The 17,171-nt window shown below is 42.8% G+C and overlaps 1 protein-coding gene across 2 annotated transcripts in view; it reads left to right on the forward strand.

Annotated features, from left to right (window-relative positions):
• The window catches only part of GSK3B (glycogen synthase kinase 3 beta), a 63,541-nt gene that overhangs the window by 34,884 nt on the left and 11,486 nt on the right, over nt 1-17,171 (forward strand). Inside the window, exons 8-10 of one of the 2 annotated variants that reach the window (XM_081894504.1) lie at nt 1,381-1,476; nt 8,740-8,778; nt 11,810-11,996. In XM_081894504.1, coding sequence (XP_081750630.1) covers nt 1,381-1,476; nt 8,740-8,778; nt 11,810-11,996 — 322 coding nt within the window. The remainder of the gene's footprint in view (nt 1-1,380; nt 1,477-8,739; nt 8,779-11,809; nt 11,997-17,171) is intronic. The other variant, XM_081894505.1, reaches the window with a different exon arrangement.

Below are 17,171 nucleotides of genomic sequence, written 5' to 3' on the forward strand. Positions count from 1 at the left end.
GTCATTTTTACCCCTTCTGCACATAGGACACTCAGAGTCGCTTCACTACATTAGAAATGCAAGAAACCCATTTTGTGAATCTTTCTACCATGAAAAGCAGGATATGAATAACCTGAATAAGTGATAAATATAAAACAGAAAACGTATCTAAAAGTGTAAAAATACGTATTGGAATCACTACCAAATGGCCAGACATAATGATTCCTGCTCGCCACACCCCTCACAATGTTCATTGCTCCTTAATTGTGAGATGATCCAGTAGCAAGTAGTCTTCCCTAGCCATGGAAAGGAGTGAAATCTTCTGCTTATTTGTGAGGCAGGTGTATTTGCTGCGACTCAGAAGTTTCCTTCAATGTATTTTGACCCAATTCTAAGTTGGTTGTGTATCCCCGCAATCCTACTTCAAAAAACAGAGCCCTGTAACTTACGTGTGATAGATATCAGGGCCAGAGAAGTTGTCAAAAGGAATTGCATGCCTGGAATTGAGGAACGTAGAGGATAAGTTGTGAAACTAGGTCAGCTTATATCAGCGCCAAGAGGTGGTTTTCAATCTGTAATTGACAGAACAAAATCATTCTCCACAAAATTCAATGGTCAAACTTATATAAATGCACACAAATACATCATTCTCATGCAGACAAAAATAATAGATTTTGTTCAGTTCATCATATTCAGTTTAGTTCTTCATTTAGATCTCTTGGTGTATATCCAATGAAATTCATTCTGTAGGAGTTTCTGCTACAGCTGTTGTCCTTCAGTGTTCATCTTCCCTTGGCAGCAAAATTTTAAGTCTTAACATGTCCACATTGTAGAACATGCTGTGTGCTTTGGCTCCTTATACAACTTTTGTGCTTGCAAATGCAGGTCTGAATAGGTCTTGTAGAATATACATTCTGCGATTGAGTTGCTGTGATCAGATGCTGCAGATAGGGCTGTATCCCCTCAAAGGCAATGTTTTTTAACGGAGCTGGACACAAATCATCCGTCACTCACACACCATGAGGAGAGAAAAAAAGGCATTTCTTATATAGAACGTACTCATATGAAGGTTCTTGTTTTTGTTGGTTGTAAAATAAAGTATGTTTAAGGTAGCACTTGGCTTACCTAAAGTGCATCTTGTACAAAATTATCTTAGTGCTTCAGAGATGGTCTGCATAATGTTAATTATGGTGCATAGTCCTACATACATTTCAATTAATTATGTGATCTGTACTCCAGGGAATAGTAAGAGATACAGGCAGTGATTAAAATGTAAACTTGGCCGCAGTTGGAGAGATCACTAGATGTGCAGTTCCTGTTTGCATCCATTCCTTTTACTATAAGTGCTGCAGTAGCTGTATTGTCTCAAGGTGCTAATAGACCACGTTGTCTATTTTCTAGGTCCTTGGAACTCCTACAAGAGAACAGATCAGAGAAATGAATCCAAACTACACTGAATTTAAATTTCCCCAGATTAAGGCACATCCATGGACTAAGGTGAGAGCCTGTTTGAACTAGCAGTGGGTGCCTGGAGAGGATACACGGAGGTCCATACATTAATCTTTACAAGTTAATGGGCAAACCAAGGCACTATTACTCAGTGGTCCTATGAATGTTAATGCGAGTATTTTAACCATGTTCACAATAGTATTTTTGTTCCTGTAACTGGAAGACACTTCCAGTCAGATGTGGGTGAAACACATCTTTCTCTTTTCAACTGCGCCTTCCTTTACATCCCACCCCTCCTACGTATGTACTGGGAATCCAACCCTTTATTCTTCATAGCCAACTCTCGTGTGTGTGTGTGTGTGTGTGTGTGTGAAGTCTTGTGTAAATATGGAAGTTTCAGGGTGCCTTATTACTTGATTAGCTTCACCCTGTTTAACAGGAGATTCAGCTGGTGAATATTGATAGGGTTTTAGCTGAAACAAAGTAACTGAGGAACAAGGGGGAGGCTGCAGTATGCTCAGGTTAGCCCCAAGGCTTGTAGACATACGAAACAAATTTAGGAATTAAAGCCCATTGAGGGTTAAGAATGCTCATTGTGGCTATGGAAAGCTGAGTGTTTTTGGAGGGGGTGAAAGAAAAGTGAGGTGTGTAGGGAGAGAAAGGAAAGAAGTATTGACTGGATTCCTCCACAGTAGCACTTCACTATACAAAATTTGGTGATGTTGTTATATCACATTTGTCATGAATGTTCTGACTATTAATCAAAAAGAAAAATGAATAGAGATCCTTATTGTTCATGTTTATAGCTGTTGTCCACACCAATAAGGAGACAAGCAGGGCCTGATGTATTGTGAACCTATATGATGCTCTTTCTTTAGGTGAGCGATAGAATTAAAATAGAATCATTTCCTGCCTCACAGGGAAGTATCACAGTACAATTGTAAACAAGCAAAAAACATACATCCACACACCTCTCTGTAAAGTGGCAGAAACCAATGTGAGCTTCCCTTCAGCTCATTTAGAGCCGGGTGGGGAGAAGCAAGCTCTGCAGTTGCCTCATCTCTGCTGTGGATGCCAGGGCAAGCTTTTCTCCCCCTTGCCACATTAGTCTTCTGGAGGGAAGGATTGCAGCTGTGAATGGGACAGAGTGTGTTTTCCTGCATATATTTAGTCCTCAGATAACTTAAGCTTAGACATGTCCTCTTAACTGAGAGGGTCTTGCTGAAATCAATTTTGAGGACAAAATTGGAGGGAGAGATGATGGGTAGGCAGCAGGGTTGCAATTCCAGTGACCCTTGGATTATATTTATCTCCATGATCCATATCAATCCAGAATTAGGGCAGAATACAGAATAGAAACTACTTTTGTTGTGGTGGTTTACCATCTGCAACAAAGGTTGTGGGGATTGTAGGCTATATGGTTGCTGGAAGCTGTCAGTATTCAGGCTTCACACTCTGATAGTTCCACTCCTGTCTGAGCAAAATTGAGGGTAATATTGAGTGACTGTTGTTCTACCCAATAGTATTTAATTCTTTTGAAATTTGTGGCTGCTGGAAGAGACAAGCAGGTTTTGGGATGTGACATTATGAGTATGCTGAAGACGCCCAACTCTGTTTTTCATTTTCATCTAATCCAGATAGTGAGGGTTTCTTGAATGCCTTTTATTGGCTGGATGGGGGCAATTAAATTGACTTAAGAATTCAGGCAAGGTAGAAATGTTGATGCTTAAGAGGTCAGCTCATTTGGGGACAAACAGGTTCTGTGCTTTCAGTGGGATTATTTTCTCCGTGAAAGAGCTCCTTAAGTGTGAGCTGGTTACACCCTGTCCTCACTAAAAATGATTTCATGACAATTATCCAACACATTGTGTGTGAAGCCATCCTTGGTAGATAGTTTGTGAGGCTCAAGATGGGTATAGGAAACATGTAGCAGGTTCAGTTCAATGCACGACAATTTTACTTTTAAAGCCCTTAATGGCCCGGTTAATTTTATCTTCAGGTCAGTAGGTGGAGTCTTACTCCATGAGGTTTCCTCTGTTACTGTGGCTAGAGCACTGAGAGTTCATTGCTATAATTGCTGCCATAATAATTGAGAAGCCTTCTTTGTAGATTTCTGGTAATTTTTGTTGCACGGGGCAATTTTAAAAACAAACTTGAAAATATAATAGAAAGGAGAAAAAACAAACAAAGGCAGTTGACATTGATAATACAAATATTACATCAATCCTAATTTAAATGTATAGATTAATATAAGCAGTTCCTATGTCCAAATAGTTATAAACCATGTACTCAGATAAAGGGCAGAGATCTTCAGACCACTGAGTGGTACATAGTGGATGTTTAGACTTCTAACCTTGCAATTTAATCTTTTGGCCACCAAAAGGCTCACAGAATCCACTTTTGTTGTCCATCTGTTAGTCACCATACCTCAAGGATATAATTTAAGAGTGTGTGATCATCTGCAAATATCCCAGACAACATTAATATGAACAATAGTTTCTGGCCAGAAAGAAGACACCATAGGACCACGACCACATTGTATGCCTCAAAACATTTTCAGTGTCACACCATTTCTTCCTACAAAGGCACGGTGGAGTCCAGCATACCAGAAGCATCATGTTCTGTTGACTCAGTTTTGGCTAAAAATTAAAGAAACAGCCAAATAGATGATAAAGCAGTGTTTCATTCATAGAATGAATAGAATACTCTATTAGTTTACCGTGAAGATCCAGTTATTTCTTCCAGCAAAAATAGGAGACATTAAGGCACTCAAATCTGACATTTCCTAAATAGACACTAAAAGGAGCTGTACTTGAAGATACGGTGATTCAGCTCTCGTGGTAAGTGGCAGCTAGACCGCAAAATTGAAAATGGCAAATGTTCTCAATCTGATGCTGTTAACTGGTATCTGGCTGTCAACCCAATTCTTTCACTAAGGACTTCCTCTTCATTTTCACATCCAAATTACCCCATAAAGTTACTGTAGAATGAGCATATGGAAGTGTAACTCAAAAGACATTCTACACATAGGAATCTTACTGGGTCACAGAGGGAGCCAATGAAGTGAATGAACTGCTAGATCCACAATCCAGGAGGGCATAAGGTTGGGGGAGACAGTAGCAAAGGGAGGAGGCACCGTTGGAACAAGCCCACCTGCTAGACGGATAAGAAGTGTGCCTTGCTTGGCGGAAACTGGAGTTTATCCAAGAAAGTCTGAACGCTGGTTGAGCTGGTCGGGTCAGGACCAAAGTATTCCATCAGATGACCATTAGAAAGGTCTCTGACCAGTTGCAGGGTTACCCCTGCTTCCTCCTCCCCACCCCTAGTTTCATGTTAGGGAAATTGAGGTCCTGTGGCCCTCGGATAACCGTGTGTTCCTAGGGCTTGTATTAATTAAGACTCCTAGTAAAAACAACAAAAATTATCCCAGTCCACAGGGTTTAGGTTCCAGGTAAGTCATTATTGGCCACCCCTAGAAAGTGTTTTAGCTCCTCTTGGAGTATTTAGTGTGGTGCATGGAAGGTTATTATTTACATTTTTCCTGGCATGTTTTATTTTCACCAGAATGTTTGGCCTTTCAGCTACTTATTTTATTTGCTGTTGTGTTCCTTGATCTTATTCTTGCAATGACTGTTTTGTTGACTTTAGTTATTGTTCACAACCTTGGGCATCTTACTCAAAAGATGGGGTAGAAATGTTTTAACTAAATAAATAAATAGGTTACACATCAGCCTCTCGTTTTGTAGGTTGGGTAACCTTTGTGTTCTTTAGAAAACAAAGTGTGCAAGACTACTGCCACTATGGATTTTTAGCTGCAGGGTGCCTCCCCCCCTCTTCTTGATAGCTGTTATTGTCTAGTCATATAACAGGCACTTCCTTTAGGTTGCCCCACTACCTGAGAGAGAAAGCAAATGAGGTGCCTTCGCACCCTTGCATTCCTCTTCAGGACCCACTGCTTTACATCATGATGTCTCTCCCTGCAATGTTTCAACAATCTGCATTCACCTGCTGCTTCATTCTTTGCCGCTTGGGATTCCTCTGAAAACAGACAGTTGCTACTTCCCATCATTTGCTCCATGCATGCAGTCCCAAAGGCTGTATTTGATGGCCGGAACCATGTAGAGCAGAAAGCATGTTCTTTTTTCCTATGTTTTCTGCCACCTGCAGAACAGGAGAGATGCAAAAGTTTCATTTTGGGTGTCACACAGATGTGTCCTTAGAACTTCATTTTCCTCTCGTAAAGGGCCAGTCCTGCCACTAGGAGAAGGCCGCCTCTGGCAGCTGATTTTGGGGGGGTGACGAAAGGGCAGCAAATTGTTAGTTCTATTATTGTTTTTGCTTCTGGGAATGAGAAGGATTTTCTGTCTCAGGTGCCAAAATAACTTGGTTGGTGGTCCACCTTAGCAGAATGTCTTGGGCCAGCCCTGCATACATTGATTCCACAGCACAGTATTTTGTTTCCGCCATGTCTTATTACATGCTCCCACTTCTCCAGATTTACTGGTGGGTGTGTATGAGAGAGAGGGAGGCGGGGAGAAGGAGGCTTCACAGGCTCCTGGAGGACAGCCCTTATGCTTTCTACTTCCAGCCTACTGCCCCAAGATAGGCTGAGCAGCATTCCATACTGTTTTGAATAGTCAGTTCCTTTTAAATAAAAACAGACTTTGGTTTTCAGTCATACCTCGGGTTGCGAACACTGTGGGTTGCAGACCGCGCCAAACCCGGAAGTACTGGAACGGGTTACTTCCGGGTTTCAGCGCATGCTCAGAAGCGCTAAATTGCACTTTGCACATATGCAGAAGCACCGAATCGCATCACAAGCATGTGCAGACGCGGCACTGTGGGTTGCGAACGCTGCGGGTTACCAACGGGCCTCTTGCATGGATCACTTTCGCAACCTGAGGTATGACTGTATAAGCTTGTGTGACTGCTCATATGAAAATGCCCTCCTCTGGGTGTCAACTCTCTGAGCTTCTGAGGGTAGTGGAGAGCTACAAGAGCGCCCCTTGTGTCCATCCTCAGAATCTGTTGGGCCACAGAAGTTGCATGAAGTCAGAAACAGGACCAGCAGCCCCATTTCCCTTTACTCAGGGAGACCCCTTTGCAAAATGTATGCATGTCGGTGGGAGGGGGTGGAATTTTTTTGCTTTCAGGAAGCATGGGAAAGGTGTAGCAGTTTCTTTTCTCCTGCATTTTGTTGTGCATGATGTAGCTCTCTTCTGCTCTTCGTGTGTGTGTGTGTGTGCGCATGCTCATATGTGTGCACAACTGTCAGGCACATGAGTTTGGAGTTGGAAGAGTCTGCTACATCTCAGGACCCATCATGGCACTGATTCAGCCCTGATGATATAGTGAGAAGTAGAGCTCTTGTACAAATAATAGGGAAAGGGGGAAAATCACCTTTTTTCAATAATGAATGTTTTGAGTTGTTGCCCCGCTTTTCAAGCACAAGTTCTGCTTTGAATCAGTAGATCACAATCATTTAGAAAGTACTTCTTTCTAAATTATTGTGATCCACTGTTTCAAAACAGAATTTAGAAACTTGTCATCTCTACTTTCTGCCCAACCAATTCATTTAAGATTACTTGAATTATATTTGTTAATTTATAAAATAGCCCAAAGCAACTTACATGGTGATAATAGCATCTCTTCATTCTTAACTTTTCATTCCAGTAATGGAGGGGAAGGAAAATGGAAGTGGAATATCATGGAATTGAGACTATGGTTGGCTTGAGCGCTGAACAGGGCTGCTCCACAAAGGAACATTTTGTTGCAGGGCCCACATGTAGATATGCATTTTTCAGTGGGGTTTCCTCTGTGAAAATTATTTAACTAATCAAGCAAGTCTACCTAAAATAGCTGTGACCATGATAACATATGTTAATGAACAAGTGAGATAATATTTAAAAGTTACTTGAAAAGTTCCTATCAGTGTTCACATGTTTTATTTTAGTTTTTGTTTTCTGCATGTGGCTTTCCTGTGCATTTTATCTGGCCGTATTTAGTCTGCATACTAAAGGTTAGTCTGCCCTATTGCATTCTCTTTTGTGCTCTTAGCTTTTCCTTTCCTTCACCAAGACTTATTTTAGATTGCAATAGATTTCACTGTGACGGGCCGGTTTTCAGACCGAGTGCTAAATTTTAGTCCGCAGACTAAAATATAATCCGCGGATTATTTGCCCCAGAAATTCCCTCACTGAAAACTACATTAAACACAGTAACCATGATGCTCAAAACATAATAGTGAGGAGGACGGTTCACAGCTAACAGCGCACTCTGCCACCTGCCCCTTTGCACCTAGGCACAATAGAACGCTGAGAACACCCCCAGCTTGCAATGCGGCCCATTGTGCTTAAGTGTGGGCAGCCTGCATTATCGACCACTTAGCCTGTAACTGTGACAGTCCCTTGCTTTTAATGTTTGTTGTTTGTATGCTTCTATGTAGTTCTTGGTGGGTGAATAAGGCAGTAGAACAGGTTGCAGTAAGTAAGAAGAGTGAAACAAGGGTAGTGTGCTTCTTTCATTATCAGTGTGCGCTTGTAAAGGGAAAAACCAGACAAATCCTCCCCCCTTTTAAATGGCCATGAGGGCATAAGGAAGAAGCCACAGTCAAGGGCAGGGGAGAGTTAAGATCTTACCAGCACTTCTGAAATGTCATGTCCAGTTCCTGAAGCATCCTAAAGAGATATCTGCCAAAAAAGCTAAACACTAACAATCCATTGGCGGGGAAGTCAATCCAAAATGAAGAATAATCCGCGGCGGCCTGATACACACATAGCTTATAGAAATTTAAAATAGTTATTTTTAGTACTGAATCTTAAAGATCTTTATCTATTACATGTGCGGTTTCAAAAACACTTCTCATCTTGTGCTTTTGGGACAAGGGGAGGAGAGAAAAAGAGTAGTCTGTACATGAGAGCATGTCTCATGTTTCCCCCCATGTCTGTGGAAATCTGTCTCCAAGACTGGGAAGAAGACTGCAGTTTAATATTGAAAATTCAGTATAATTTTACTTCTACATAGACATTTGATTTCATCTTTTTGTTACTTTTTACTAAAGTCACTGGCATTGGAACATGCATTTAAAATAAAATGTTTCTATACTATGCCTCACCCTTGCAAAATCATTTTTTTAAAAGTTGGACTTGCTGCTATGGAGACTGATGTTTAAAGGTTCTAATTGTATTAAACATTTAATATTTCCCCATCACCATGGATTTCTGATAATATTGGATATATTTTTCCTTGCTGGACTATTCTTTTGGATTGACTCCCCCTGTTTGGATTATTTCACTGCATTATCATCTTTAGGACTCGTCAGGAACAGGACATTTCACCTCAGGAGTACGGGTATGTACATAAATATTTTTTCATATCATCAGGTTTATTGTTGGAGGAGGAGAGGCAAAAATGAGGATGGAAGAGTTGACACCAAGCAGCCATTGAGGTCACTGAGCCAAATGTTCTCTCTCTCTCTCAACATTGTTCAGTTTTTAGCTGCTAGTTTCTTGCAGCGGTTGGGCTTTCAATTTTCTGGCATTGTTAATGTAGTACATTCTGTATCAAATGACTTTTTCCAAGTCCCAGCAGAGAAAGGGCAACCTGATCTTCATGAGGGCCTGCAGTTATAGTGGAAGCGAGAATACATGCCACAGTACATTATAGGACATATTAAGTGTGAATAGCTTTTGCTTACTCATGGAAGGAGTGAAAGATAGAGTCAGTCTGAGTTCTGCTAGACAAGTAAAAAAAGAAAGGAAGGAAGGAATGTTCCACAGTTAGCAGTTCATCTAAAGATAGTAATGAAGAAAAATATAAAGCATCATTTTATTTTAAAGGAGGCAAGTATACCTAAAGCATTTCAACCTTAGATTGAATTTCCACCTGATTTCATAAGGTGGTGGGGTACAGTTTTATTTGACAAGCTCTAGGACAATATTTGGGGTTCATAAAATTTGGGGGAAGTTTTGGTTTAATGTATATTCAGATTTGAATGTGGGATTTTCAGTAACTTGATGGATTATGTATCTGGACAAAAGAATTTGAACTTCTTTAATGGAGATGATTTCCCCAAAATTTATGAGATGAAACGTGTGTTTTTTTAATTTATTGTGCTTCAACAACTCGGTCATGTCCCCCACAATCACAGACGGACAACACAGCCATTTTCTCTTACTTGTGGCAGTGAAATTGTTTCACTGGGTAACCTGAGGTCCTCCAGATATTTTGTTGTTGGACTCCATCCGCCATCAGTTCCAACCAGAACAGCCAGTGAGCAGGGATAGTGTGAGCTGTAGTCCCACATCACCTGCGCCACAAATTCCCCATCCCTGTTGTAAGTGAAGGGGACACCTGGTAGAAATGTAAAAGATAAACCCACGTCACAGGTTGCACTTAAAAGTAGCTCCAAGAAGTATGTGAGGGCACAGGTGCCACTGTCTCTTATTCAGGAGTTGCTGCCAGAGTAGTACCAGGAAAGCCCGATGCAGTAGCCTCTCATTACCTCTCCTAACCCAGCCAGAGGAGAAGTGCTGAGTTTTCAGAGGTGTTTTGTGAGGTTGCTTAGGCCTTTCCTTGTCTCCCTCTGCAGCTGGGTTCTGAAACTAGAACTAAGCCCAAGTTCAGTTTAGGGTGGGGGAGACAAGTGAGCTTGTGTTCATGACATTTGCAAGAGGGAATAGTTAAACATTCCTTCCCCTGTTGATTCTCCCAGACCAGTTTTCCCTCCTCTACATTGATGCTACATTGACGTGTGTGTAGTTTTGAAGAGTAAAGAAAAACTATGGCTGTGAAACATGGTAATTTCTTCTTGGGTTGAAAAGAGCACCTCTGCATCCAACCCACGTGGGGAGAGAGGACTTGCTTTGGCTTCTCTCCTGGCCTGAGCAGGCTAGAGCAGGAGAGGGGCTAATATCATGGTCTGTTTTAGAGGTCCACAGGATTCCTTTCAGACTATGGTATTACTACTTATTCCCCAGTTGTCCCAGGCATGAAAGTCAGCTGCAGCCTGCTTCAGGCTAATAGTTCTTGCAACATCTGGGCACTGCAGAAGAGTTTTGCTTATGCGATCGTTTGCCTACCTTAATTCTTGTCTTTTAATTCTTTAGCTTTTTTACTTTCCCTCACATATGTAAACTAGCTTTCTGTACGAACTCAGAACTCTTGATAAATCCCACCAATAGCCTAGAACATTATTACTGATGAGGAGATTCTTGACGCAGTTTATGTTCTGCTGAATTTAAATATCTTCTCTTCAAAATCTGTTTCAGCAGATTTGCAGTTGATTTTGCATGTGGTATATGCCATTGCTTTGGGGTTTGGTCCAACTTTACATGCGTGGGAATCCGTTCCCTCGGTGGGGTTTCTCCTTCCTCTCTCCCCGCTAGCAGCCTTCCATGCACCCAAAAATCTGCTCCAGAGGATTGAGTATCCTTCCTGGGCGGAGTTTGGGTGTGTGCAGGGATGGGGAAGAAGGGGAACCAAAAGTCTCATTGCAAAAGCAGGTTTCCACTGTGCAAGTGAGCAGCCACAACTGAATCTCATCCATTGTGTTTTGTGAGTTGGATTTGCCAGTTTTTGTCCCACCCTTGTCTCAAGATTTTACATATACTGTTGGCTCATGACATGTATTGCACCTGTAGCGTAGGTGAAAGAAAATGCTTAAGGAACCTGTGAATGTGTGGTTATTTAATTTTTATGTGTGTGAGAGAGGAGAAGGTAGATGGAGTGCAACATTGGTGACAAAAGACTGATTGTGAATAGTAGAAATATATGCTGTTTGACCTGACCTCCAAAGGCAAATGTCTGAGAGAAAAACTAGCTGGCTGAGTACCCTTCGGCAATACTCCCAAACGCCTAAAATTTGGAAGTTATCCTAATTAATTACTTGCTGTGTATTATTAAAGGATAAACCAAAACTATGAGACCTGATCAGTGTCCCTACCAGTCAGCATAAATCCACACCCAGTACAAAATCAGTTGGTTGCTTAAAAGGTGGAAATCTTTAAAAGTTTTGCTTTCAGCAAATGCTTCAGAACGTGGTCTTCAGAAAATCCTGCTCATTTGCTTTTCTCTCTCCTCCAACCCATCTGCATGGCTGACTGCATTCCTGTTATGTTTGGAATGGATTATTTCTCTCTTCCTAAAAGTTCTTCTCAGCTGTGTCTTGTGTTCCCCCACCCTGTGACCTTGTAACTTCACCTTAGTACAACAACCTTCCTTGCACTTAACCATTCAACCCTAGAAGCTTGATTAAGCTTCAGTACTCTATAAGCTAATGTCTCATTCCTACTCTGAGCGGTTTAGTTCCTCAGATTCTCCGTCCTTCAACGACAAGAGCAAAGAAGAGTATTGACGGACTGTCCCTCTTGTTCTGCCGCAGGTCTTCCGGCCCCGCACTCCACCAGAAGCAATAGCGCTATGTAGCCGTCTGCTGGAATATACCCCCACGGCACGCCTGACTCCGCTGGAAGCCTGCGCACACTCTTTCTTCGATGAATTACGGGACCCAAACATCAAATTACCGAGTGGGCGAGAGAAACCTGCACTCTTTAACTTCACCACTCAAGGTAGTCTGGGAGCATGAAGGAAGATTGTGTGTCCGCAGTTTCTTATGGCACAAAGATGGCATCATCTCAAATAGTGGTCAGAAGGGATGGATAGAAAGGTTGGGCAGCTGGAAAGAGTGGAAATATTTCAAAGAGTGAACTGTGTTGAGAAGGTGTAGAGAAAGGGTTAAAAAGAAAGTCTGAGAGAGAGACTTCTTGACCCCTCAGTCAATCGGGCTTGATGGAAGAAAGGCTGTTTGACATAGATACGCATCCATAATCTCAATAGGCTGGTGCTTATGTGTCATGATTGCCGCTACTACTGGGACATTCAATCCCCAGTTAGTCATAGATGAAATCGCTTGTTAGATAGAAGATTGAAATATTCTTGGGAGAAGAGAGACTACTGCTCATGTTCACATTTCTACCAGGAATCGTATTTAATAAGCTAATTGAGTATGTAGCTTAGGACATCCAGGAGTCCAGATTTTGGGGATCAGCTGAAATGCAGGCTAAGGAAGTATGTTTTCGCAGTTGCCTTGCACATGTTTTCAAGAACTGTACAGTTGTTAGGGGTTGTAAAACAGAAGCATAATTTGTGGCCTGTATTGTTCAGATTCTTTGGAAAGATGGCTGCAACCCAATTACAATTACTCACATGCATTTCAGTTAACATAGGGTTGCCATGCGTCTGGATTTGCCCATGTCGGCAGGGCTGTTCCCCCCCCCCCCCAAAATAGCTGAAAAACAGCATTTTTCTTCTTGCAATTTTGCCAAACAGCTTTGCCAAAAAGAAGAAGAAGCTCAACAATTTATGGCAACTATAGTTAACATATCAATTTAATTTGTACATGGTTAAAAAAGATCTGAAGCAAGAAGCATATTTTCTTTTATAGGCTGCTATGTGTCAAAGCAGGCATTGGAAGAGGCATTTACGCTTGCATGTGAGAGAAGATAATATTTGCCATCTGCTGTCTTTATATTGGAAATAATTTTTTAAAATAAAATGTTACCTGCTTAATCAGCAGTACCTTTTATATTTATTTTTATTAATGTTAAGTAATTTAAAGCTTTTTTTTTTAATCTAGCCAGTTAATAATATTGCAGCCCTATTTGAAGATACTCTTTTCTATGTTAAAGTCAGTGAAAGGGCCATGGCCACTTGTCAGGTTTCGAAAGGGTGCTGAGAGTGCTGGGATAGTATCTTCCAAGCACACAAATGCTGCTGCTCTTGGGACGCACCTTTTCTGCCTGTAAAGCATTTGCTCCACCCTGGGTTATGGTACTTCCTTTCCTGGTCGCATTGGTAACAGTAAATGCTGCCAGTTCCTCTTGACCCGAGACCCACCATCCCAACTTCCATTTCTGCATATATGAAAGTAACCACAACACTGCTCTGAACAGGGTGTTTATCTCAGGACTGAATTACTTGAGGCAGTTCAAACTAATATTGTTAAAATCACTGGTATGTCTTGGATTATTTCTGCTGTTCTGTAAATGGCAGGCTGGAGGGGAAATTAATGGTTGTATTCAACACAGTGTAAGCCTGGCGCAGAGCCTAGGACTTGCTGATCAGAAGGTTGGCGGTTCGAATCCCCATGACGGGGTGAGCTCCCGTTGCTCAGTCCCTGCACCTCAAAGTGCAAGTGGATAGATAGGTACCGCTGTGGCGGGAAGGTAAGCGGTGTTTCCCTGCGCTGCTCTGGTTCGCCAGAAGCGGCTTAGTCATGCTGGCCACAGGACCCAGAAGCTGTACGCCAGCTCCCTCGGCCAATAAAGCGAGATGAGGGCCGCAACCCTAGAGTCGGTCACGACTGGACCTAATGGTCAGGGGTCCCTTTACTAAGCCTGTCACTAGAGGAAGTATTTCCACCTATGCAAAGGGACTCCCTTGCCTCTTCCCCCCACCCATGTGCCCCTTAAATCTATTATTGGGGTTCCCCAGCTTTACAGAGATTTGGGGAGGGGGCTGAAGAGACCTGTTGTGCAAATGGACACCCTTGCACAAATGGGATGCGTTCGTTGGCTACGGCCCAGGCAAGCAGGCAGGACGACCTTTTGTTGCGGCTCAGGCTTATCTGGAGGGGCTTTAGCAAGAACATATTCAGCTCTCAAAAAATTGCCATTGCCACTCTGACTGCTGCTTAAGTCGATGGTTACAGAGGCCATCTCTGGACAGAGTGGCTGGGGAGGTCCGGCCGGATGGGTGGGGTATAAGTAATAAATTATTATTATTACTATAAGAGCATTCTCGTCAGTATTACACAGATGGGGGGAATATAAGGGCAGCTTGTGCTGTGGTCTAAACCATAGAGCCTAGGACTTGCCGATCGGAAGGTCGGCGGTTCAAATCCCCGCGACGGGGTGAGCGCCCGTTGTTCGGTCCCTGCTCCTGCCAACCTAGCAGTTCAAAAGCACCTCAAAGTTCAAGTAGATAAATAGGTACTGCTCTGGCGGGAAGGTAAACGCTGTTTCCTTGCTCTGCTCTGGTTCGCCAGAAGTGGCTTAGTCATGCTGGCCACATGACCCGGAAGCTGTACACCAGCTCCCTTGGCCAATAAAGCGAGATGAACGCCGCAACCCCAGAGTCGGTCACAAGTGGACCTAATGGTCAGGGGTCCCTTTACCCTTTACCTTTAATAGGGCACATGTAGGCATTAAAAAAAAGAAGCCTATTTTAAAAAGTCATCCCTGAAAGACAAATTGGAAGCCCCCAGGGAGGGGGATAGAGGCAGTGATGTATCAGGAAAAATAGGGATAGTTTGGGCATAGGTCATTTGCCCATGAATATTGGGGCACCTAGTCTCTATGAGTTGTTAGAGACAGAGGAGAGTTCAGTTAGCCATTTAGACGGTCAGAACTGTTTTGATCTGGCTGGCTACCAGCAGACAGATTGTGATTGACTTCAAAAGTAAGTAATCCAGAAGTCACTCCCCGCCCCCGGGGATCGGTAGCCCTTGGGTCCTTATTGCCCTCCTGGCTTTTCCTCTCCACCATCTTATGGGGAAGCTCCTCCTCCTTCTCGTTTGGTCTCTGCCAGGGCATTCTTCAGGCCAGGGTGGCCCCTGCAGCCCTCAGGGCCTTTTTGGGCGGCCCTTGGCAACATTCAAGAAAAAAACACCATAAAGCCTTTTTAAAAAATTGCACGTGTCACAAATTGTTAATGAAAGCACATACTTCTGTCTGTGTAATGGAATTGTTTAATAATTAAATCTATTAAATCTAGTGTGTATTTAATTACAGTGGTGCCTCGCAAGACGAAATTAATTCGTTCCGCAAGTTTTTTCGTCTTGCGAGTTTTTCATCTTGCGAAGCACGGTTTCCCATAGGAATGCATTGAAAATCAATCAATGCGTTCCTATGGAAACCGCCTTCAGACCAGGTCCGGGGACAGTCTGTCCCCTGACCTCTTCTGAAGGCTGGGGGGGGGGGGACAAGGGCTTTTCTTCCCACCCCCAGCATTTTAAGATCGCCCCGGACAGCGGAGGACTTCTCCACTGTCCTGGGGCGATTTTAAAGCCCCCGGGAAGGCAGGCGGGGGGAGCAAAGACTTTCGCCCCCCGCCAGCCTTCAGAAGAGGTCCAGGACCTCTTCTGAAGGCCGGCGGGGGGCGAAAGTCTTTGCTCCTCCCCGCCTGCCTTCAAAAGCCGTCTGGGATAGCGGAGAAAAGCGCTTCTTGTGAAGCAAGCCCATAGGGAAATTCGTCTTGCGAAGCAACTTGCAAATGGAAAACGCTTTTGTCTTGCGGGTTTTCCGTCTTGCGAGGCATTCGTCTTGCGGGGCACCACTGTACATATATTTAATTAAATATATTAATTGTGTATATTAACCATAGGCGCCGACTCCATGGGGCTTGAGGGGGCCCGAGCCCCCTCAAAAATTCATTTGGGGGGCTCCGCCCCCCCAATAATCTCCGGCGCCCCTCCAGCAGAGCGCCATCGCCGCCCCTCCCCCAGCCCAAAATGCACAGGGAGGGGCGGGCTGCATGCCTCCTGCCCTCCCTCCCGAGCAAAAGCTCCACCCAATTTCCTTTGGAGCTGATTAATAGGCGCAGCACGCTCTCCCCTATTCGCTCACGAGGAGGCGGCGCCACTTTATTTGCATATTCATGAGCTTATTTATTATTCATGAGCTTTCCCGGGGGCCCCCCAATATTTTTTATAAGTCCGCGTCCCTGATATTAACTAATATTAAATACACTTGAATTTTTTTAAAATGGAGATTTAATTCAGTGTGCGGCCCATGGATTCTTTACAAATAAAAATCAAATACAATAAAATTCCTGGTATAAAGCATCATTAGAAACTAAACAACATAACTGAAATAGAAGCCGCCGCCACTGCCTGTAACATCTACCAAATCCAACCTTGACAAAGGTCCACCTATAAACCTCACTATCAAGCATTCCCACCAACCCTATCCATAACACAGCTAAGCCCCAGCCAACCATTTTTCACCAAATGAACGTTGGGTCTACAAAAAAAATCACTGGCAGCACTAAACATAATTTACAGCCAGCTAATTCACCCTCCACCTCCATCTGGGGCAGCACAGTATCAAATAAACAGCAAGACGTAAGTATTCTACAATTCAGTCTGTTACATTTTGACCAATATAAATAGACATAAAATTCTGATTTACGGTCCTGATTTATTGCCCTTTTTGGGGGATACTTTGAATAATTTTTGAAAAATACTTTATTAAGAGAAAATGTATGTATTACAAAACAAAATGAGAACAAATATAGGTGACATAGAGCTAAATCATGAAGCATAGTAATAAGCTGCAGCATTTGATCATGATAATTTTATGTATGAGTTCATTTTTAATATTTTATAAATTCTTGGAAAAATATATTGATATGAAGATGCAAATTACTAAGTTTTAAATTACATTTCTTCTATAATTTCACTTTTTGTAAAGGCCTGTCCCTATAAAGGTATTCAAGAGACACCTGAAAGTCAAAAGTGAGGGCAGCTGCCAAATTTCTCTTGGAGCAATGTTCCACAGCATGGGACTGGTGATGTGAAGCACTGACGTTTAGTTGAAGCCAGCCAGGCCTCTGGAACACAGGGGACAATTAGCAGCACTCTTCTGGGTGATCTAATAGAATTGTAGAGTTGGAAAGGACCAGAAGGGTCATCTAGCCCAACCGTCTGCATAAATAAAAACATACGCATATCATCTGCACACTTT

This window comes from Podarcis melisellensis, assembly GCF_964234715.1.
Source record: "Podarcis melisellensis genome assembly, chromosome: 17".
In the NCBI taxonomy this organism is placed as follows: domain Eukaryota; kingdom Metazoa; phylum Chordata; class Lepidosauria; order Squamata; family Lacertidae; genus Podarcis; species Podarcis melisellensis.